This window comes from Bufo gargarizans, chromosome 5, assembly GCF_014858855.1.
Source record: "Bufo gargarizans isolate SCDJY-AF-19 chromosome 5, ASM1485885v1, whole genome shotgun sequence".
NCBI classification, from domain to species: domain Eukaryota; kingdom Metazoa; phylum Chordata; class Amphibia; order Anura; family Bufonidae; genus Bufo; species Bufo gargarizans.
The window spans coordinates 236251138-236276017 of record NC_058084.1 but is presented as its reverse complement, the minus strand read 5'-3'; the positions used below and the strand labels follow the sequence as shown (position 1 = coordinate 236276017).

General features: G+C 43.9%; 1 protein-coding gene across 4 annotated transcripts in view; it reads left to right on the top strand.

Moving 5' to 3' along the window:
• Nucleotides 1-24880, top strand: part of TRIO (trio Rho guanine nucleotide exchange factor) — a 584493-nt gene that overhangs the window by 471293 nt on the left and 88320 nt on the right. For all 4 annotated transcript variants that reach the window (XM_044293534.1, XM_044293537.1, XM_044293535.1 and 1 more), the window contains exons 43-44: nucleotides 9206-9295; nucleotides 17433-17525. In XM_044293534.1, coding sequence (XP_044149469.1) covers nucleotides 9206-9295; nucleotides 17433-17525 — 183 coding nt within the window. The remainder of the gene's footprint in view (nucleotides 1-9205; nucleotides 9296-17432; nucleotides 17526-24880) is intronic.

Sequence of the window (24880 nt, the reverse complement as noted above, 5' to 3'; positions counted from 1 at the left end):
TACACCTAGGGTTTGTCCAGTACATTTACATATGTGAGGGATGTGTTAAAATGCATATCAACAAAAGTATTGCCTGGAAAATTTCAAGCTGCCAGTCTAGTGCTCCCTCTGGTCTCTGTTGCTGTCTGGGATTGATTGTGTTGTGACCACTGGCACATCACCACTGCAGCCAATCAACAGAATGTCATTGACCTCTGCATGGACATGCCAGTAGGCACAACTTCTGAATGAAAGACAGAGATCACTGTTTTGGCATTGCAGAAGTACTGGCAGATTTTTAGGTGAGTAATACTTCTTTAGCACATCCCCTGCTATTTGATACATTTTAAATATCCTGGTCAACCCCTGTAATTGAATTCAGTGAAAAAAAAGCTGACAAAATAAACTATGATCGCATCACATTTAAAGAGGACCTTTCATTACAATAAAAAATCTAAACTAAGAATGCTGACATGGAGAGTGGCGCTCGGGGATCTCCCTGCACTTACTATTATCCCGGGCGCCGCTCCGTTCTCCCAGTATAGGCTCCAGTATCTTCAGATTTTCACCTCAACTGGGAGGAGCCTGCTCTTGCTCTCCTGGGCGTCTCCTTCTCCCAGGAGAAAAAAAACTCTCAGGCTATGAGCTGAGTGCTTCGATTGGCCAGCACTACAGCCTGGGAGAAGGAGACGCCCGGGAGAACAAGAGCAGGCTCCTCCCAGTTGAGCCGAAAATCTGAACATGCCGGAGCCTATACCAGGAGAACAGAGCAGTGCCCAGGGATTATGGTAAGTGCAGGGAGATCCCTGGGCGCCGCTTTCCATGTCAGCATACTTGGTTTAGATTTTTTATTGTAATGAAAGGTCCTCTTTAAGGCTTCTGTTGCACGTACATTTCAGGAGTTTTTCCTAAAATGGAAGGTACCAGCATATACCTCTGTACAGGTATAAGCCTTTTTTTTAGCAAAGGTCCCAACTGTGAATGCCTGTACTGTGGCATTCAATTCCATATGATTGTTTAATATTGATAAATGTTGATATGCTATCAGATACGCCCCAGGGGAATGCGAATGATGTTAGTAATTATTGGGAGCTTTTAGAATAAATGTTTTTCTTTATTATCTTAATGTTTGTTTGTTTGTTTTTGTTTTTTCGCTTCCTCCTGTAGTCTGGTGAGGAGTATGGGGTTTCTTTTAGGAATTATAGCGCAAAGATTAGTTTTTGATGCATTATTTTCTAATGCCAATTTTGAAATAAAAAAATCAAGCACTGCAAATGTATTATGAATAGACTAACCCCCAGTGGATAGGTGATGTGTGTGTCATTGACACCCTATACGGTATATATTTACACTGTTGATGCACATTACATAACCTGTTGTTAACAATTTATTTCTAACAACATACACATTTAGGGTATACTCTATGGTGTCGGGCTGTTTCTCTCTCCTCATTTCTTCTCTAAGATGTGCCCCGTGTGGTATGTATGAAAAAGTCTTACAACTTCTCCTTGCAGATATACAGGCATTTGTAGGGGAGAGAGAGAAAAAGCCCAACAGCAGAGTATGAAGTCGTCGGCATCCCTTCAGCCAAGCCAAGAGGGGCTTTACAGTGAAAAGTTTTAGAAACTCCTGCACGATAGCTAACTGGTTCCTGTGTTGATTATAAAGCATTGGACCTAAAGCTATGTGGAAAGATGCGGAGCCTCTTATACTCAGGCCGAGCCTACAATTACCACGGAGGTTGGATAGAGCAGTCAGAAAGTTGAACCATACCACTGCTTACTGAGTGGAAGGCAGAGTGGTCCAAAGAGTCTACACTTACAGGAGGGAGGCGGAAATGAAATTATCTTAAAACAAACTGTTCTATTGGCCTGTTCTTGTCTGTGTACCAGCATTGAATGTTGAAATAAGCTGGGGGTGGAAACTTTGAGTACAGCAAGGAGCCTTGCCAAAAACACCTATACTATTAAAATATAAAAATACTTATCCCATACTTATCCCAACAGCTTAACGGAAAAAAAAAAATTGAACCCAAAAAATTAATGAAAATTATATCAATTGATTTCAAAATGGTATCATTGACACAGCCCCGTAGACACAAATATATATTTTTTTATAGGGGTTAGAATATGTTAATAAAAATAATTTCTTTTCAGCTTCCTACTACATCATATGCAATGTTAAATGGTGCCAATAGAAATTATAACTCATCCCTCAAAAAAACAAGCCCTCATATGGCTATTTGAAAATTAAAATAAAAAGCTATGGCTATTGAAAGGCAGGGAGAAAAGACAAAAATGCAAAAACGGGAAAGCGATGGCTACTCCTAAGGGTTAAAAGCCACACCTCAGTTTCTGTACATAGAAAATATTCACTTTGCTGGTACTGCATTCCAATGTAGATTTTCTGTCTATACCATAAGGCTGCATCTACATTTCTGTGTGAGTGTCACATCAGTAAAAAAATAAAATAAAAAAGCGTCTGTGAAGATGTTCTTGAAGGATCTGTGATGGGTCCGTGTGTCTGTTACCCTCTGTGTGTCATTCGTAATCCACTGACATCCACTGTAATCAGCTGAAAATTAATTTCAAGAGCATTTTCGAACTGTCTTCCATGAAAAACAGATGCACCACAGATGCCATCCATGTTTGGTCTGCATCACTGACCAAAGTAGTGCATGTCTCCGTGAATTTTTTTACTGAACCAAAGTCCGTAAAATAATACTGTTGTGTGAACAGACACACATAAATCAGTTGGTATATGTGCTGTCCGTGGAAAATGTGGACAGCACACATCCGAGAAAAATGGAAGTGTGAACAAGCAGATGAGATCGATTAGTCTCATATTCATTATCACCCATGTTAAAGTGCCCAAAAATTTCACTAAAGTTGATGAACATCATTTTCATCTAAACTTTCTATATGTTTAAATCAACGCACGTGAAAAAAAGTCATGTTTGGTACTGACTTCTTCACAGAAGTTTAGGTTTGGGATCGGTGTTGTGTAGATTTGTAGTATTTTCCCTTATAACATAGTTATAAGGGAAAATAATAGCATTCTTAATGCAGAATGCATAGTACAATAGGGCTGGAGGGGTTAAAAAATTATTATTTTTTTAAATTTAACTCACCTTAATCCACTTGTTCGCGCAGCCCGGCTTCTCTTCTGTCGTCTTCTTTGAGGAATAGGACCTTTGATGACGTCACTGCGTTCATCACATGGTCCATCACATGATCTTTTACCATGGTGATGGATCATGTGGCGGACCATGTGATGAGCCTAGTGACGTCACCACAGGTCCTTTTCCTGTGAACAGCAAAGATGAAGACAGAAGAGAATCCGGGCTGCGTGAACAAGTGGATTAAGGTGAGTTAAATATTTTTTTATTTTTTTTTAACCCCTCCAGGCCTATTGTACTATGCATTCTGTACTAAGAATGCTATTATTTTCTCTTATAACCATGTTATAAGGGAAAATAATAATGATCGGGTCTCCATCCCGATCGTCTCCTAGCAACAATGCGTGAAAATCGCCGCTTATCTGCACAGCCCCATAGAAATGAATGGGTCCCGCCTCAGTTACACTACTTAGAGGCGGGGTTAGGGGAGGGGAGGTACAGCCCGGAGTGAGGGAAGGGCTACCCCCTTGACTTTCTAGCGTGACTTCAGGAGCTGGAGACGAGGACTTTAGAACTCGTTTTTTTCATGAATATCCATCCCAGGAAAGCGGCACAAGAATGCATTGAAGCACAATGAGGATATCTATAAGGTACTGGTAATAGTTTATTATGTGAAATCCTGGTGAAAGGTTTGCTTTAAAAGATGCATTGACTAACATGTACCTAAAACTCACATCCAGAAGTTTACACATAAAAATAATGTAAATGTAATATATTATGGTGTGCACAACTCCTATATACTACAAACGTATACATCAACAGCTTGTTTTCTTAAAAACACAGAAGCCATACAATATTTGGAAATCATCCACAGATGTATTCAAAATGTATACTATACAGAGCAACCAGCTCTGCTGCAACATTACCATGTATCTGAGAGTGCAGAGCATACTATGTATACAAATGTTCCCTAATTAATTCATGCCACCACCTTCATGCAGCAAACAGTGGTTAGATCAAAAATTGGATGAAAATTCAAATTTGTGCCTAAAATGCATACTCTTGCAGTCCTTATGATAAATAAATACATTCTGCAAAATTAACTAAGATGTGAGGAGATCATACAATACCGTACATGTCTACACTCCCGTAATTTACAATTGCAACTCCTGTATGTAAGTCAAGAACTCACTATGCATTTAATAATTTGAAAACACTGTTATGCACTTGATAATTGTAAGAAATCTATGAATTTGTTAGAAAATCACAAAAAGCTATATATGTATGTCATGGAAATGCAGAAAAGCATGTGCAAGTTTAAATGGAAATAAAATAAACATTGCAACTGCTATACGTAGTGTGTGCCTTAGAGAGGTTTTCCGGTAATATTGATTTTTAAGCATGTGAATGCAGCCTGCTCCCTCAAGTAGAAGATTCATACTGATCCACGCCTCTCCTGTCCTCTGCACTGTCTTTGCTTTTTCACTCTTCCGGTCCCCTCACCACATTCCAGTAGCCATAACTTTTTTATTTTTGGGAGGGCTCAGTGATACCAGATTCGGTGATACCGGATATGTTTATTCTTTTATTGTTTATATATTTTTATATGTAAAATCGGCTAGAGTGGCGGGAGTAGGTAATTATGATTGTATCTAGTAGAGGCAGGCTGCTGGCACCAGTGAAAAGTAACTTATTCCTAGCCAACTCGTTTAATGCTGTCATCACCAGAGAACAGCTAGCTAGATTTGACCATTTCTCACATTGCTTGGATACTGCCGTTCACCCCCTGGATTCCCATTGACTAGAATTCCGGGGTTCGGCTGGACGAATACCACTTCCGGCATTTTGGTCCCATTCACATGTCCGCAATTTTGTTCTGCATTTTGCAGGAACGGAATTGCGGACCCATTCATTTCTATCAGGCCGCACGATGTGCTGCCCGGATACGGAATTGCGGAACCCGCACTTTCAGGTCCACAATTCCGTTCCCGGAAAAAATAGAACATGTCCTATTATAGGCACATTCTATTAGTACTGGCGATGTGCGGATCGCAAAATGCGGAACACACTGCCGGTGTCCGTGTGTTGTGGATCCGCAAAACACGCTATGGACGTATTAATGGACCCTTATGTTGGAACAGGCTGCCGGACGTTAGTGTGAACGTAGAACTGATTTTCTGTCACTACTAGAACACCTTGCTCATCACTGTTTAGTCTCATAGAAAATAAAATGTATTTATGATGTATTGATTAATATTTCTAAACTCTTCTAAATTCCTATGAAATAATAAAGTTAATAAAATACTAAATATTAATAACATATAATATATTAAATATAATTTAAATTAAAAATGCTAAATTCCTAAACATAATATAATACATTAATAAGGTTCCCTTTCAGAGGGGTATAATATAGGTGCTTTATTGCTCACAAATTATGTACACTGTGTCTCCTCAGAAATGATGATGAACATCAGGAGGTTTGGGTGTTCTCAATATGGGAACAAAAAAACTGTATATTACACCCATCTGAAAAGAAGCTGAATAATGAAAAAAAAAAAAAAGTAATTGAAAAAGATTTTTGCTGACAGTAAGCAAAAAGTGTCTTTTCTGACTGCTAAATCTTTTCAATCCGTCAGAAATATATTACATTCCTGTGTGCAACAGGTATCCGTAGAGAAGTGATATGTAAATTTTTGTCTAAAGATCTGATATGAACAGGATATACATGAACTGTTTAAAAGGTAAACTTTATTGCTGTTTGTGATGTGTTTGTTGAGACTTATTTGGCTCTTTATGTGCAGATGGGTGATTAGATAAGCAAGCACTCATTTTCTCACTCCTTTTATGTGACAAGTATCCCTTCTGATGGGGGAAGGGAGATTAATACCATGCATAGAAGTCCATCCCCCTTTCCCCAGCTACTATGAACAGGTAGACTGGAAGAGAAAAGAATCTGTATCTCTTCTCCCCTCCTGCAGCCTGTTGGCATGTTCTCCACTAGCCCCGCTCCCCTCCTCACAGCCAGCTGGAGAAAGGAAGGGCTGCTTTATCCTGGCATATTGCACAATGTGTAGCACCTAGAGATGTGACCGGGGTCTTGTCTTAAAGCTGAAAATCTAAGCTGTAAAAGTTTTCAGCACTAGCTGCTCTATATCGGGAGATGCAGCCTTTAGAAATTGGGTCAGGAATGAGAGCTACAGGTATACGCAGCTCTCACAGGGACCAGTTTCTAAACACTATAACGCCTGATGTACTGCAGCGATCTTGGTCTTGTCTTAAAGTGAACATGTCATCCGGATTTTGTGTATGGAGCTGACGGCATGGGTTGCTAGATGGCCGCTAGCACATCCGCAATATCCAGTCCCCATAGCTCTCTGTGCTTTTATTGTGTAAAAAAAAAACTATTTGATACATATGCAAATAAACCTGAGATGAATCAGGGACAGGACTCATCTCAGGTTAAATGAGAACAAAGAGAAAATGGAGCTCAAGACGCCAGAAATAGAAATAATTATAAATATTTATTAATGTCGTAAAAAAATACATCAAGATTACATATAACAGAATGCAATGATACAGGGACAAGAAGAGAACAGGGAAAAAATGGCTAACAGCGCCACCCTGGATGGAAGGCTCTGGTCATGAATGTAAAGAAGGCACAATCAGCGGACTAGGTACATAATATGTTGGTACATAATAATGGCATAATAGCACCGCAGATGTCAATAATTACAGTAGTGAGGGTGAGTCTACAGGTATAGATAGGAAAGATGGGTCAGAATAGAAAAACCCATATCCCAAAAGGCAGAAAGCATCCAGTTTCTGAGTCAATGCCTAATGGCACAATAGAAGTCCATGTGAGACAAACCGGAATGCACATAATAAGGAGGGACTCACCACAATAACGAACCAAGAGAGAACCAGCCAGGATGGCGCCACCCCAACGCGCGTTTCGGCATACCTTCGTCAGGGGGTAGCGCCATACTGAGGATCAGACATTTTAAAATCATAGTGAACCAATCACACCCCAGCATTTGCTCGTCCCCAGGTGCGCTGTCTCAGGCGCGCAATCACTCCGGGCAAACCACATCCGGACACCCCGAGCCCGGCGTCAAATCAGTGACACGCCCCCCACGTGACAAGGCACATGATTGGGCGTGAATGACGTATAGACGCACAGGCCCGGGGTGCCGGAGGCGGCCCCAGATGACGCGCGCACGCATCACACTAGGGGAGGAGCTGCAGACACCCGTCTGCCGCGATGAAGGACCAAACCTGAGAGCGCTCCTGCGCACAAGAACAAAGGACAGAAGGAGACCAAAGGGAGGGGAAGGAAAACAGAGAGCGAGAATGCCGAGTGTTATAGGTGGGCAACCAATGTGATGCATACTTGCATGAGTATAGATAACTCAAATACATGCGATAGTGTGCCCAATACAATAAACGGCATCCGTTGATATACACATATATAGAAGATTATAATATACTTAGCAAATGCAAGTCCCCACTAAGACAGTATATAAAGTGCAAGTGCACTTGCACTTTATATACTGTCTTAGTGGGGACTTGCATTTGCTAAGTATATTATAATCTTCTATATATGTGTATATCAACGGATGCCGTTTATTGTATTGGGCACACTATCGCATGTATTTGAGTTATCTATACTCATGCAAGTATGCATCACATTGGTTGCCCACCTATAACACTCGGCATTCTCGCTCTCTGTTTTCCTTCCCCTCCCTTTGGTCTCCTTCTGTCCTTTGTTCTTGTGCGCAGGAGCGCTCTCAGGTTTGGTCCTTCATCGCGGCAGACGGGTGTCTGCAGCTCCTCCCCTAGTGTGATGCGTGCGCGCGTCATCTGGGGCCGCCTCCGGCGCCCCGGGCCTGTGCGTCTATACGTCATTCACGCCCAATCATGTGCCTTGTCACGTGGGGGGCGTGTCACTGATTTGACGCCGGGCTCGGGGTGTCCGGATGTGGTTTGCCCGGAGTGATTGCGCGCCTGAGACAGCGCACCTGGGGACGAGCAAATGCTGGGGTGTGATTGGTTCACTATGATTTTAAAATGTCTGATCCTCAGTATGGCGCTACCCCCTGACGAAGGTACGCCGAAACGCGCGTTGGGGTGGCGCCATCCTGGCTGGTTCTCTCTTGGTTCGTTATTGTGGTGAGTCCCTCCTTATTATGTGCATTCCGGTTTGTCTCACATGGACTTCTATTGTGCCATTAGGCATTGACTCAGAAACTGGATGCTTTCTGCCTTTTGGGATATGGGTTTTTCTATTCTGACCCATCTTTCCTATCTATACCTGTAGACTCACCCTCACTACTGTAATTATTGACATCTGCGGTGCTATTATGCCATTATTATGTACCAACATATTATGTACCTAGTCCGCTGATTGTGCCTTCTTTACATTCATGACCAGAGCCTTCCATCCAGGGTGGCGCTGTTAGCCATTTTTCCCTGTTCTCTTCTTGTCCCTGTATCATTGCATTCTGTTATATGTAATCTTGATGTATTTTTTTACGACATTAATAAATATTTATAATTATTTCTATTTCTGGCGTCTTGAGCTCCATTTTCTCTTTGTTCTCATTTATGCTCGGGAGCTTTAGCCGAGTTACTCTCATTAGGGGTGTCATTTTGGGTATATTGGGGGAGCACTGGCCCCCCTGGACCTTCTGTCCCCATTTTGGACGCCCCCAGGGTCACCCCCCATCTTTTCTCATCTCAGGTTAATTTGCATATGTATCAAATCGTTTTTTTGACACAATAAAAGCACAGAGAGCTATGGGGACTGGATATTGCGGATGTGCTAGCGGCGATCTAGCAACCCATGTCCTCAGCTCTCTACACAAAATCCCGGTGACAGGTTCCCTTTAAAACATAGATTGTCAGCTTTAAGACAAGTCCTGGCCGCTATCTCTAGTTGTTATACAACCCGAGATCCAGTTATTGAAATCAAGGACTTATGAAATCCTTGGCTACTAAAGTGCTACCATGCTAGGAAATAAGAGATATGTCCTTGATAGTGACAAGACTAAGGTTTCTGAGATCATAATATTTTCATTTATTTAAATTCATTTGTATTTGTTACAGGAAAGAAGATTACATATGTATATAGTTTACTGCCAAAACAAGCCAAATTCTGAGCATATTGTTTCAGAATACATTGACACTTATTTTGAGGTAAGTTGATAAATTGAAATGTGCTGTGTGGTAGGATTTTACAGGACTGTCAACCAATTTGTTAAAGGGAACAGACCTGATTAAATATTGTTACTGCGCGTCCTCCAGTTATTCCTAAACTGTTTGCTATACTCAAAAGTATTGTCTGCATGTAAAGAAATAATTTTGAAAATATCTCTGACATCATGACCAGCTACCTCATGAAATCTTCAGGGCGTTTTTCTGCTTGACGGGAGTCATGAGTCATCTACCTATTCTAACACACATCTTGTTCTCCCAGACAGTCTAGTTGTTACCTGAGATCAGCGCTGGCCAAGCAAAATCTCACACGGGCGGAAAAGATTTCCATACACTGCTGCGATAAGACCATATGCACTGTGCGGAGGTGTATACAACTCGACTTCAAGCATTCTCTGTGCAGTGCATGTAACTCTTCTGCTCTGGTGCGAGATTTCACTTGGCTGGTACTGACGTCTGGAAACAAAGGGGCGGTGTGGGAAAGGCAGAGGGGAAATCTTGGAGAACAAGATGGGCATGAGAGCAGGGAGATGACTCGTGACTCCTGTAAGGCAGAACAACGCCCCGATGACTCCATGAGGTACCTGTTCATGAGAGACATTTTCAAAGTTTATTCTTTACATTAATACCATACTTTTAAGCATAGACAAAGACAGTTTAGGAATGATTGGAGGATGAACAGTAAGAATATTTTTAATCATCTCTATATGTCAATCCTGATGAAAGGTTGCCTTTGACCACTTAAGGACCTTGCCATTTTTCACCTTAAAGACCAGGCCATTTTTTGCAAATCGGACATGTTTCACTTTATGTGGTGATAACTTTAAAGGGAGTCTTTCACCTAATCTGAGCGTTTTAGCCCGCTCAGATCAGGTTATAGACTCTTTGACCCTTATTACAATGGCACATTTGTTTTCTGTGTCCCTCGTCCAGATCGTAAAAAAAACACAAAAAACACTCTTTAAGCGTATGCAAATGAGCTTCTGAAGGTGCCCAGGGGTGGCATTACTGGGCGATGTGCCCAGAAAAACACACCTCTTTCAGCCCTATGGCCCACCCTTCTGTACCTCCTTCGCCTCAAGATATTCAAAACTGATTTTATAAACTTTGTTAACCCTTTAGGTGTTCCACAAGAATTAAAGGAAAATGGAGATGACATTTCAGAATTTAACTTTTTTGCCAGATTTTCCATTTTAATCCAAGTTTTCCAGTAACTAAGCAAGGGTTAACAGCCAAACAAAACTCTATATTTATTACCCTGGTTCTGTAGTTTACAGAAACACCCCATATGTGGCCGTAAACTGCTGTACGGGCACATGGCAGGGCGCAGAAGGAAAGGAACGCCATATGGTTTTTGGAAGGCAGATTTCACTGGGATAATTTTAAGTTGCCATGTCACATTTGAAGACCCCCTGATGCACCCCTAGAGTAGAAACTCCAAAAAAAGACCCCATTTTGGAGACTACGGGATAAGGTGGCAGTTGTTGGTACTATTTTAGGGTACATTAATTTTGCTTGCTCTATATTACACTTTTGTGAGGCAAGGTAAGAAAAAATAGCTGTTTTGGTACAGTTTTAATTTTTTTTATTTACAGTGTTCATCTGACAGGTTAGGTCATGTTGTATTTTTATAAAGCTGGTTGTTACGGATGCGACAATAGCAACTATGAGTACGATTTTACATAATAAAACATTTTTGAGAATTTTTTTAATTTTTTTTAGTGTCTCTATATTCTGAAAGCCATATTTTTTTTGTTTGTTTGTTTTTTTGGCGACTGTCTTATGTAGGGGCTCATTTTTTTCGGTATAAGATGACAGTTTGGTACTATTTTGGGGTGCATATGACTTTTTGATCGCTTGGTATTACACTTTTTGTGATGTAACATGACAAAAAAATTGCTTTTTTTATACCGTTTTTATTTCATACCTGAGGGTTTAGGTCATGTGATATTTTTTTATAGCATCTTCTTATGAATGTGGCGATACCTAATATGTCTACTTTTTTTGTTTAAGTTTTACATCGCTGGCAGGCTGGTGACTTTTGAAAAATCGAATCAGAAGCCATATAAGGCTACTTTCACACTTGCGTTCTGAGCGGATCCGTCTGGTATCTGCACAGACGGATCCGCACCTATAATGAAAACGCTTAGATCCGTTCAGAACGGATCTGTTTGCATTACCATGAACCAAAAAAAAAAAATATATATATATATATATATTTTTTTTTAGTTCATGATAGTGCAAACGGATCCGTTTTGACTTTACATTGAAAGTCAATGGGGGACGGATCCGTTTGAAAATTGAGCCATACTGTGTCAACTTCAAACGGATCCGTCCCCATTGACTTACATTGTAAGTCTGGACGGATCCGTTTGCCTCCACACGGCCAGGCGGACACCCGAACGCTGGAAGCAGCGTTCAGGTGTCCGCCTGCTGAGCGAAACGAAGGACAGACGGTGCCAGACTGATGCATTCTGAGCGGATCCGCATCCACTCAGAATGCATTGGGGCTGTACGGATCCGTTCGGGGCTGCTTGTGAGAGCCTTCAAACGGAGCTAACAAGCGGAGCCCCGAACGCAAGTGTGAAAGTAGCCTAAGGCTACTTTCACACTTGCGTTCGGGGCTCCGCTTGTGAGTTCCGTTTGAAGGCTCTCACAAGTGGCCCCGAACGGATCCGTCCAGCCCTAATGCATTCTGAGTGGATGCGGATCCGCTCAGAATGCATCAGTCTGGCACCGTTTGTCCTCCGCTTGCGCTCGGGTGTCCGCCTGGTCGTGCGGAGGCAAACGGATCCGTCCAAACTTACAATGTAAGTCAATGGGGACGGATCCGTTTGAAGTTGACACAGTATGGCTCAATTTTCAAACGGATCCATCCCCCATTGACTTTTTTTTTTGTTCATGGTAATGCAAACGGATCCGTTTTGAATGGATCTAAGCGTTTGCATTATAGGTGCGGATCCGTCTGTGCAGACACCAGACGGATCCGCTCTGAACGCAAGTGTGAAAGTAGCCTAACACACTATATTTATAAATATAGTGTGTTAAATGGCTTCTGTGCTTCTCTGCTGGTCCTTTTCGTCGGTTGGTCCCAGCAGAGGAGCACACATCACTGTAAGTGCACAAAACACAACACATTTAGCCCCAGATCACCCCCCCCCCCCCATCACCCCAATTAACCCCTTGATCACCCCTGTCAATCACTAGTGAAAGGGAAAAAAGTGATCAGTGTAAACTGTCACTTTTTTTTTTCACCCATATTGACGGTTAGGTTTTAGGATAGTTTAGGCCCCTTTGGCAGGAAGTTGGCGTCGGTTAGCGCCAAACCCACCGCACCACAGTCACTGATTCGCTGATTAGTGTATCGCTAATCAGCATTGGTACTTTTATAGTATCTGTAAGTGATCAGAACTGATCACAGTCAGATCTATAATAGTATTAGTGTCACCTTAGTTCGCCCTCCACCCAAAACGCAGTGTTTGCCTGATCGGTCACCCACATGTGCGTACGCCCGCCCCGCCGCAGTGACAAAATATATTTATATTTGTTTTATCACTGCACAATCGCTACACAAGCGCTGCGGCGATAAAAAAAAAATCAGTTTTGATATTTTTTATCAATCGCAGCGGCTTCCTGTACTTCGCTAACCTCCCATTTGTAAGACAGGCTTGCTTTTTTTTCTTGGGTAGTCTCAGGGAATACCCCCTAAATTTAATTGACCAAATGGCAAATAAGGTCTCTTTCACACGAGCGTGACGGATTAGGTCCGGATGCGTTCAGGGTGCGTTCAGTGAAACTCGCACTATTTTGCAAGAAAGTTCAGTCAGTTTTGTCTGCGATTGCATTTGGTTGTTCAGTTTTTTCCGCGCGGGTGCAATGCGTTTTGATGCGTTTTTCACGCGCGTGATAAAAAACTGAAGGTTTACAAACAACATCTCTTAGCAACCATCAGTGAAAAACGCATCGCACCCGCACTTGCTTGCGGATGCAATGCGTTTTTCACGCAGCCCCATTAGCTTCTATGGGGCCAGGGCTGCGTGAAAAACGCAGGATATAGAACATGCTGCGATTTTCACGCAATGCAGAACTGATGCTTGAAAAACAACGCTCATGTACACAGAGCCATTGAAATGAATGGGTCAGGATTCAGTGCGGGTGCTATGCGTTCACGTCACGCATTGCACCCGCGCGGAAAACTCGCTCGTGTGAAAGGGGCCTAAGGGGTATTCTTCTGAAGAGGCCTACAGGCTTCTGACCCAGTCGGATGAGGAATGGAAACCCTCATCTGACGAATCCAGCTGGTCAGAATACAAACCTGTAGAAAGCAGTGGCAGTCTGACCCAATGTTTGGACGATGAGGTTGAGGTCCCTGATACCACCAGGAGTACCCGGCCCCGTGTTGCTAGACCACAGGTTGCGCAGGATCTGCTTCAAGGGCAGCAGAGTGGGGCTGGCGCTGGCGGATTATGTGGTGAGGCATACACCAGCAGCGCAGCCTATCCTGGACCTAGTACCAGCACTGCCGTAGAACATGGTGAAGTGGCGAGCACCAGAAGGGCAGTTGAAGGTGGCATGTGCATTAGTTTCCCCGTCGCACAGACAGGCCTGTAGAGCCCCTAGAGTCCCTGCGGTGCTGGCAAACCCTGATTGGCAGCCCCCAACTTTAGCAGCAGCAGTAGTTCCTCCCTTTCACCGCCCAGTCTGGAGTTCGGGTTGAGACAGATCGGATCGGCACTGGGGTTTCTTGAGCTGTTCTTGACTGCGGAGCTCTTGGACTTAGTCGTGGCAGAAACAAACCGGTATGCCACTCAATTTATAGCCGCTAATCCAGGAAGCTTTTATACCCAGTCTTTCCGGTGGAAACCCGTCCAAGTTTCCGAATTTAAAACTTTTCTGGGCCTTCTCCTCAACATGGGCCTGACAAAAAAGCATGAATTGCCGTCATATTGATCCACGAACCCAATTCATCACATGCCCATGTTCTCTGCTGCCATGTCCAGGACACGATTTGAGACCATCCTGCGTTTCCTGCACTTTAGTGACAACAGCACAGCACCTCTCGTCCCAGAGGCCACCCAGCTTTTGACCGGCTCCACAAAATTCGGCCCCTCATAGACCAAATTTGCAGATTTGTATACCCCTGAGCAAAACATCTGCATAGACGAGTCCCTTATACATTTTACCGGGCGCCTTGGCTTCAAACAGTACATCCCAAGCAAGCGCGCCCGGTATGGGGTCAAATTGTGTAAGCTCTGTGAAAGGGCCACAGGCTATACGCACAAATTTCGAGTCTATGAGGGTAAAGATCAGACCCTGGAGCCGGTCGGTTGCCCTGACTACCTGGGGAGCAGTGGGAAGACAGTCTGGGACTTGGTGTCACCCTTATTTGGCAAGGGGTACCATCTTTGTGTGGACAATTTTTACACAAATGTGCCCCTCTTCAAGCATTTGTTTCTAGAACAGATTGGCTGCTGTGGCACCGCGAAACCTAGTCGCCGGGGCTTCCCCCAACGGCTCATTACCACCCGTCTTGCAAGGGGGGAGTGGGCTGCCTTGTATAATGAAGAACTGCTCGCGGTGAAATGGAGAGACAAGCGTGACGTTTACATGCTCTCTTTCATTCACGCAGACATGACAATACAAATTGAACGAGCAACCAGTGTAATTGAAAAGCCCCTCTGTGTCCACAACTATAACTTGCTCATGGGAGGGGTGGACTTCAATGACCACATGTTGACGCCTTATTTACTTTCCCACAGGACCAGACGCTGGTATAAGAAGGTGTCTGTATATTTAATTCAATTGGCACTGTACAATAGTTTTGTTCTCTACAGTAAGGCTGGGAGAACAGGATCCTTCCTCAAATTTCAGGAAGAGATCGAGTGGCCCCAACCACCAGTGTAGTGAGCCGTCTACACGAGCGACATTTCCCTAATGTCGTTGCTGGTACCTCAACCCAAGCGTCACCCCGAAAAAATGTTTGTGTCTGTAGCAGGAGTGGAATAAGGGGTGCTGATATGCTTAGGGGGAGTGTTTCCGGTACCACACACAGGTACACTTAGCATAGGGATTGCGTTACACAGGACAGGCACACAGGGCTCTTAGTGCCCATTCACACAGAGCTGCTGCAAACCTCTCCTTTCACCTGGGACAAAGTGCATAATGTACTTCACCACATCTCTAGGCGATTTGTGCTTTGCACATTGTCCCATGGGGAAGGAAAGGTTTGTCCTATAATAAAGGTAAAAAAATAAAAATAAATCACAGGTAAGCAAAAAAGTTCATGTTCCAAAAGTTCAAAAAAGTTTATAAAAGTTAATGTTCTGTTTCAAATGTTATATAAAGTTAATGTTAATAAATTTATTGCGTTGCGGCCTGTTTTTTTGTTATTTTTTTTTTGTTTAGTTTTTTTTTTACCTTCTAGGTGGACCAACCGATCGACCAGCTGCAGCACTGATGTGCATTCTGACAGCAGCATTGCGCTGCTGTCAGATTACACAAAAGTCGGTGTATGCGGCACTCCACATCGATTGATTTGAATGGAGAAATCGGGTTTGCCAGGGCATACGGACTGAGTGGGTTTGGATGTTGGGCGGAGCTCCTATGTCCTGGCAGACACCTTTCTCCTCCTTTTTTTTTTTGCACACTTTTTGGCAGAGGCTGAACGAAAAAAAAATATCTCACTACCCGTATGCTCAATATAATATAATAGAAATTCCTAATGCTGGCCATACATGTAATGATTGTGGAGACCCTCAAATGCCAGATCAGTACAAACACCCCACAAATGACCCCATTTTGGAAAAGAAGACACCCCAAGGTATTCGCTGAGGGGCCTATTGAGTCCATGAAAGATTGAACTTTTTGTCCCAAGTTAGCGAAAAGGGAGACTTTGTGAGAAGAAGTCTGGAATCCAAATGTCTAAAAATGCCCTCCTAAAAGGTACTCATTGGAATTTGGGCCCCTTTGCGCACCTAGGCTGCAAAAAAGTGTCACACATGTGGTATCGCCGTACTCAGGAGAAGTAGGGCATTGTGTTTTGGGGTGTCTTTTTACATATACCCATGCTGCTCTAAAAGACAACTTTTCCCATTTTTTTATTCAAAGTTGTCATTTGACATAGATATTTCTCTCACCCAGCATGGGTATATGTAAAAATACACCCCAAAACACATTTCCCTACTTCTCCTGAGTACGGCGATACCACATGTGACACTTTTTTGCAGCCTAGGTGCACAAAGGGGCCCAAATTCCAATGAGTACTTTCAGGATTTCACAGGGCATTTATTACGCATTTGGATTCCAAATTACTTCTCACGCTTAAGGGCCCCTAAAATGCCAGGGCAGTATAAATACCCCACAAGTGTATTTATGAGACTTTGTAAGAAAAAAAATCATTTTCCGCTAACTTGTGACAAAAAATAAAAACTTCCATGAACTCACTATGCCCATCAGTGAATACCTAAGGGTGTCTACTTTCCGAAATGGGGTCATTTGTGGGGCGTTTCTACTGTCTGGGCATTGTAGAACCTCAGGAAACATAACAGGTGCTCAGAAAGTCAGAGTTGCTTCAAAATTGCGGAAATTCACATTTTTGTACCATAGTTTGGAAACGCTATCACTTTTGCGCAAACCAATAAATATACATTTTTTTTAAATCAAAGACATGTAGAACAATACATTTAGAGAAAAATGTATATAGAAATGTAGTTTTATTTGAAAAACCGAAAGTGAAAAATTTCTTTTTTTTGCAAAAATTTCGGTCAATTTCAATTAATAACAAAAAAAGTAAAAATGTCAGCAGCAATGAAATACCACCAAATGAAATCTCTATTAGTGAAAAGAAAAGAAGGTAAAATTCATTTGGGTGGTAAGTTGTATGACCGAGCAATAAACGGTGAAAGTAGTGTAGTGCAGAATTGTAAAAAGTGGTCTGGTCATCAAGGGTGTTTAAGCTAGGGGAGCTGAGGTGGTTAAAAGGCCCCACACTAAAATTATTATTTAAAAAGTTGTCTGTTGATTAGTCAATGAATTGATTTTGAGAAACTTTTAATCTTTATTTTTTTTTTCATTTTTTATTATTGCGTTAATTTTTGCTGTATGTTTTATCACCTTTCAGGACTTAAAACAGCGGCTGGGCCACCGACTTCAGCTAACAGATTTACTAATTAAACCTGTACAAAGAATAATGAAATATCAGTTACTTTTAAAGGTAAGTAATTGATGCCATGGTTTCTGGAGGTTAACACCTTCACAACCAGCGCTGTACATGTTAAACGGGTCTTCAAAGATGGTGCGCTCAGCAGATGTCATAGCTGCCAGGTTTCTGCTATTTAAAACAGCAGACACCTGAGGCTGTGACAGAACATTATGTATATTGCAGTATGCTTATTCTTTTAGGGGGCTACGGGGAGAGAATCAAAGAAACTGCACATTTGAGGTAATGGAAGTATTAGGGGAGGGTTTACAGGGATAGATTATTGAGGGGCGAAGTTTATAATTGGAGATCTACTTTGCACAAATATACTTAGCTAACTCAGCATTATACTTTTTTACATTGTAATATTACAATTAGTTAATTTCACCTGTTAAATGAGGTGTCGTGGAATTTCATACTTTGTTGTAGCTGTCGGAGTTAGCATGGCCCTCTGCACCACCAATTTTCCATTATGTATGCGTCAAAATTTCCCAGGTAACGTGGAATGCAAATCACAACGCCCAGGATTTAGGACAAATTTACCACAGTTTAAGCAGAAGACATTTTAATAAAAAAATGTAATATGTGACTTCTAGGTTGGAAAAAGTTGAGCTGGAACATATTCCTCGATGTATTTACACCAGACAACTGGCATAAATATATGAATAAATCTGCTTCCCACCTTTTACAAAGCTGACTGCCTACAGCCACTAGGGGGAGCTCAGTGCATATGAATTTATGCAGTAACAATTGACTGAAATAGAAGCTGTAGAAAACAGTTTCCTTAGTGGTGGCTGCATGCAAATTCACTGTTTTTCACGTGGCTGCACTGCAAATTCTCATCAATAATAGGAGTTCAGCTCTGGACCCCTTCTCCCCTCGGGCCCTGTAGCAGTTGCGTTGTCTGCATACAATGAAGATAAACCATTGTGTCTGAGGTAGCTGTCAGTAACTGCATAAAACCACCAATATGAATACTAAGAGTAGAAAAGTTAGAGATTTAAATGAATAAATGACCAGTTATACTGTGGGAAAAATAAGTATTTGACACACTAGCGATTTTGCAAGTTTTCCCACCTACAAAGAATGGAGAGGTCTGTAATTTTTAGCGTAGGTACACTTCAACTGTGAGGGACAGAATCTAAAAAAAAAATCCATAAAATCACATTGTATGATTTTTAAATTATTAGGATTTTTTGCATGAGATAAGTATTTGATACAGTAGAAAAACAGAACTTAATATTTGGTACAGAAACCTTTGCAATTACAGAGGTCCGACATTTCCTGTAGTTCTTGACCAAGTTTGCACACACTGCAGCAGGGATGTTGGCCACTCCCCCATACAGATTTTCTCCAGATCTTTCAGGTTTCAAGGCTTTCGCTGTGCTACATTGAGTTTCAGCTCCCTCCAAAGATTTTCGATAGAGTTCAAACAGGTGCAATTAATACAGATAATGAGTGCAGAGTAGGAGGGCTTCTTAAAGAAAAACTAACAGGTGTGTGAGAGAATTCTTGCTGGTTGGCAGGTGATTAAATACTTAGTTCATGCCATAAAATGCAAATTAATTTGTAACGAGCCCCTGCTCGTTCTATTCTGCTCTCACGGCACTCCCTGATGTGACCACAATATCTGCTGGTTCCGCCGTTTATGATTCGGCCTCAAACGACCGCTCGTGTCATTTTAATTCTCACAGAACTAACACCAGTCAGTCTGTATGTGAGTTCAAACTGACAATTCTTTATTTATTTAATGCATCACATATATTTATATTGAGAGTTGGAACACCTCTTTCAATTGGTAAATTGTAAAGCCCCCTCTGATTGGCTATGCAAATGAGGTAAGCAGAGATTAGTTCAAGAGCTTGGCTGGGAGGCAGATGGATGTGGCCATTGTCACAGAGAGATACAAACCCCCGGGAAACAGTCCAACAGCCACAGTGGGACCCTCACCGGGTCAACTTGAGGATGTTGGAAAAGTAGTCTTAAGGATTCCAGGTCCGTTTGCCGGGATAATCCATCCGCATTCCCGTTTTGAGGCCCTGGCCGATGTTGTATGGTGAAATTGTAGGGTTGCAAAGCCAGGCTCCACCTTCGGCCATTCTCTCCTGCCACCCGGTTTAGCCATATCAAGGGATTGTGGTCCGTCGTGACGGTAAAAGAGCGTCCATAGACGTAGGGCTGCAATTTCTTTAAAGCCCAGACTAAAGCCAAACATTCTTTTTCCACGGCAGCATATCCAACTTCACGGGGTAACAACTTGCAGCTGAGATACGCCTCCGGGTGCTCCTTCCCATCGTTGCCAACTTGACTTAGTACGGCTCCCAGTCCGAACATGGAGGCGTCTGTATGTACGACAAAGCGTTTGTTAGGATCGGGTGCTGCCAGTATGGGAGCTTGTGTTAGCGTGGTTTTCAACTGTTGAAATGCTGTTTCGCACTCCGGAGACCACAGGACCTGTCTAGGGAGATTCTTTTTGGTCAGGTCCGTCAGTGGTTTGGCTATGTCACTATAGTGAGGTACAAACTTTCTGTAGTACCCGGCTGTCCCTAAAAATGCAAGTACCTGGGCCTTGGTTCTGGGAACCGGACAGTTTATGATGGCCTCGATTTTTGCAGGCTCAGGCCTCTGCTTCCCACATCCCACTCTATGTCCCAAATATTGTACCTAAGACATCCCGATATTACACTTGTCTGGCTTCAGGGTCAAGCCTGCAACTCTGATTCTGTCTAGCACTATGCCCAGGTGTCTGAGATGCTCCTCCCATGTCTGGCTATAGATTGCGATGTCATCAAGATATGCGCATGCAAAATCCTGCAGACCACCGAGGAGTTGATCTATCATTCGTTGGAAGTTAGCCGGACCATTTTTCATCCCTAATGCCATTACCCGGAACTGGTAAAGGCCAAACGGGGTGATGAAGGCCGACTTTGGAATGATGTCCGCCTCCAAGGGAATCTGCCAGTAACCCTTACACAGGTCAGTAGTCGTCAGATAATGTCCCTGAGCTATTTTGTCCAACAATTCGTCCACTGGGGGCATGGGGTAGGCATCTGTCACAGTACAGTCATTCAGTCGCCTATAGTCCACACAAAATCGGAATGTGCCATCCTGTTTTGGGACTAATACTACAGGGGAAGCCAAGGGGCTTGCTGATGGTTCGATCACCCCTAACTTAAGCATCTCCCTAATCTCTGCTCTCACCCCTTCTTGCACAACTCCGGGAATACTATAGGCTGATTGTCTCAGGGGCTTCTGCCCAAGGGTCTCCACCTTGTGCACTGCCAAGTGAGTGTATCCAGGGAGTGTTGAGAACATCTATTTCCGGTCCTGGAGTAATTCCCTGACCTGTTCTTGTTCCTGGGGTCCTAACCCATCTCCTAACTGAACATCTTCCACCCCCCCAGAACGGTTACTGATTGCAGGAAGCTCCAGCATTGGCAGGTATTCAGAGTCCCCGGTGGCAGGAGCGCATATGGCGGCTACTGCCTCAGCCCTCTCGTGATGGGCCTTCATCATATTGATGTGGAATGTCCTCTTAATTCTTGTGTCTGCACAGCTGGCGACCACGTAGGTGGTGTCGACACAGCTGTTTTACCACCTGATAGGGGCCCTGCCAGGAGGCCTGTAATTTATTTTGCTTCAAGGGTTTTAGTACTAGGACCTTCTGTCTGACACAAAAAGTGTGATTCCGAGCAGATCGATCATACCAAACCTTCTGCTGACTCTGGGCTGATTGCATATTCTTATGGACTAGCTCGGTAAGTTCCCGCAGTCGATTCCTGAGTTCCAAGATGTAACTAAGGATGGGGAGGCCTTCAGGATCCTCTCCCCCTTCCCACTGGGCCCTCACTAAGTCTAAGGGTCCCCTAACCCTTCGCCCATACAACAGCTCAAATGGTGAAAACCCTGTGGACTCTTGAGGTACCTCCCTGTATGCGAACAGTAAGTAGGGAAGATATTTTTCCCAATCCTTCCTACTCTCCACGAAGGCCCGAAGTCGCTGTTTTAGGGTCCCTTTAAATCTCTCGCACAGCCCGTTTGTTTGGGGGTGGTAGGGTGCATTCTGGAGGGTTTTAATACCACAGAGGCGCCAGAGCTGCTGGGTCAGCTCGGCGGTGAACTCATTTCCTTGATCAGACAATATCTCCTGGGAAAATCCTACCCTAGTAAACACCCGCAGTAAGGCATCAGCTACCGTGTCAGCCTGGATATTAGATAGGGGATTAGCTTCCGGATGCCGTAATCCACCACTGTAAGAATATACTTCTTCCCAGCGGCACTGGGGCGGGCCAGTGGGCCAATAATGTCTACTGCTATCCGGCTAAAGGGTTCCCTAATTATCGGCATGGGGTGCAGAGCGGCTTTTGGATGATCCTCCGCCTTTCCTACTCTCTGGCAAGTCTCACAGGTCCGGCAGTATTCTCATACCTCTGCATGTAACCTAGGCCAGAAGAAAGCACGAGACAACCGACTCCGGGTCTTAGCTATCCCTAAATGTCCGGCCAAGGAGATGTCGTGAGCCTCAATAAGCTCCTGTCTGTACTTCTGGGGTACGACTAGCTGTTTGTGGGGGCCCTCGCGCTTCCCATTGCCCACCCCTTCAGTGTAACGATAAAGAAGCCCTCCCTCCCACTCTATTCTTTCTTCCCCTAACCCCCCTGGATCCTTGCCCGCCCTGTCCAGATAGCACGCTAAAGTAGGGTCTCTCCGGGTTTCTTGCCTAACGTCGGAAGGAGAATCCCAGGACATGGGGTTGTCAAGTCAGGGTAACGTGGGAGGATTTGGTCTTACCTGGCTCCCCATAGGAGTGGAGTTGCCTTGTAGGTGGCTTTGTTGTCGGGTGGTCACGGCCATGGCGGTCTCTGGTGCAAATGAAGAAGTCAAATGCCCCAAGTCGTTCCCCAAAAGTACTTCTGCGGGTAACTCACGGAGTATCCCTACTCTCACTTGTCGCTTCCCTGAGCCCCAATCCAGGTGAACTCTGGCGGTGGCTAAGCGCAGCACCTTGCCCCTTGCTACCCTGACTGCCACAGTCTGGCCGGTATGGGCCGACTGAGGAACCATGTGAGGCTGAATAAGGGTAATCGTAGCCCCGGAATCACAAAGTCCCTGGGCCGGCTGCCCATTAACCCATACCGCCTGACGATGGTGCTGCCGATTATCTTCTGCTGCGGCCTGGACGGGATCGGCCTCGAACAGCTCACCAAACTCTTCCTGAACATCTAGATGGTTGACCTCGTTCTGGAGGCAATAAGTCGCCGACCTGGATAACTGGGCAGTCTCTTGGTACCTCTGGGATCAGTTAGGGCAATAACGCTGCAGATGAGCCCATCTGATTACATGGATAGCACTTAGGCCCGGTAGAAGGTTTTGATTGGGCTAAGGGTCTAGAGGAAGCCCACTGAGATACTGGAGTTGGGCTCGAGGTCAGTACACTGGGCCACGGTAGTGGATAGCGCTGGCCTCCAATGGATCTCCGAGAGTCCAGATATTCATCGGCCAAAGTAGCTGCTTGCTGTACAGTCTGTGGCCGCTTATCTCGCACCAAATCCTGTACTATCGGAGGGGTGTGGTCAAAGAACTGCTCTAAGAGAACTAGCTGTGTGATGTCCTCTATGGTATGAGCATGGCTTCCCTGGAACCAGCCCTTGAGGTTCCGCTACAGATGTGCCCACTCCACGTAGGTTAGGTTGCCTTGTTTCCGGGATTCTCAAAACTTAATCCGGCTCGCTTAAGGGGTAATGGCAAATCGGGCTAGCGGGGCTTCTTTTACCCGGTCATAATCCATGGCGTCCTCATCCTCCATGGCCCGATACGCATCCGCAGCTTTGCCAGTTAGGTTACTCGCCAGTAAGGCGACCCGATCTTGGGACGGCACTTTATGTATCTGGCACAGTCTCTCAAAGTCCTGGAGAAACTCTTCTATTTCCTCCTCTCCTTCCTTAAATAATTTGAATGCGCGAAAGGGCAATTTACGGACAGGTGCTGTCCAGCATCACCATCCCTCTGATCCATTTCAGCTAACTCACTGATCAAGGTGGCCTTGTTTTTTGTCCCAGTGATCCCTCCTCGGCTCTCAAGTAAATCTTTCAGCGTGTCTCTCCTGCAGGCTGCGTAACTGGTAATTCCTAGTTGTAATTTGGAGTGTCCCCGTAACTGGAGAGCCAATCCCACCGCTGCCACCAATGTAACAAGCCCCCTGCTCGCTCTATTCTGCTCTCACGGCACTCCCTGATGTGACCACAATATCTGGTTCCGCCGTTGATGATCAGGCCTCAAACGACCGCTCGTGTCGTTTTAATTCTCACAGAACTAACACCAGTCAGGCGGTATGTGAGTTCAAACTGACAATTCTTTATTAAATGCATCACATATTTATATTGACAGTTGGAACACCTCTTTCAATTGGTAAATTGTAAAACCCCCTCTGATTGGCTATGCAAATGAGGTAAGCAGAGATTAGTTCAAGAGCTTGGCTGGGAGGCAGATGGGTGTGGCCATTGTCACAGAGAGATTCAAACCATGACATCATTATTTAAAAAACTCTTACAATGTGGGCCTCAAGACGGTCCAACATTTTCTTTTGAATGCACAGAGCTACCGTGACGAGATCCTGAGGCCCATTGTTGTGCCATTTACCCACGACCATGAACTCATGTTGCAGCATGATAATGCAGGCCTCCATATTGCAAGGATCTGTACACAATTCCTGGAAGCTTAAAACATCCCAGTTCTTGCATGGCCAGCATACTCACCGGACATGTCACCCATTGAGCTTGTTTGGGATTCTCTGGATCGGCGTATACGACAGCGTGTTCCAGTTCCTGCCAATATTTTGCAACTTCGCACAGCTATTGAAGAGGAGTGGTCCAACATTCCACAGGTCACAATCAACAACCTGATCAACTCTATGCGACGGAGATGTGTTGTACTGCGTGAGGCAAATGGTGGCCACAATAGATAGACTGACTGGTTTTGTGAACAATATTTGAGCGTAATGGGTCTTTTGTGTATGTAGAAAATGTTTCAGATCTTTGAGTTTAGCTCATGCAAAATAGGAGCAAAACCGCAAGTGTTGCGTTTATATTTTTGGTCCGTGTATATATTCAGTATAACACGTCATTTATTCATTTAAAGCTGACTTTTCTATATATATATTTTTTTGGACAATTTTGCACCTTTATACTAACCTCCCATAGCCATGTACTATCTGAAAGTAGACACATAGGATATTGTAAAAAAAAATTACACGCTCCGTATTTTTGCCCTATAAAACGCATCTATGTTTTGGAGGAGGACAATAAAAAATAAAAAAAATCATTAGACCTCAGGTCAGACCACCAATCAGATCTCAGCTGTCAGCCAGTCAG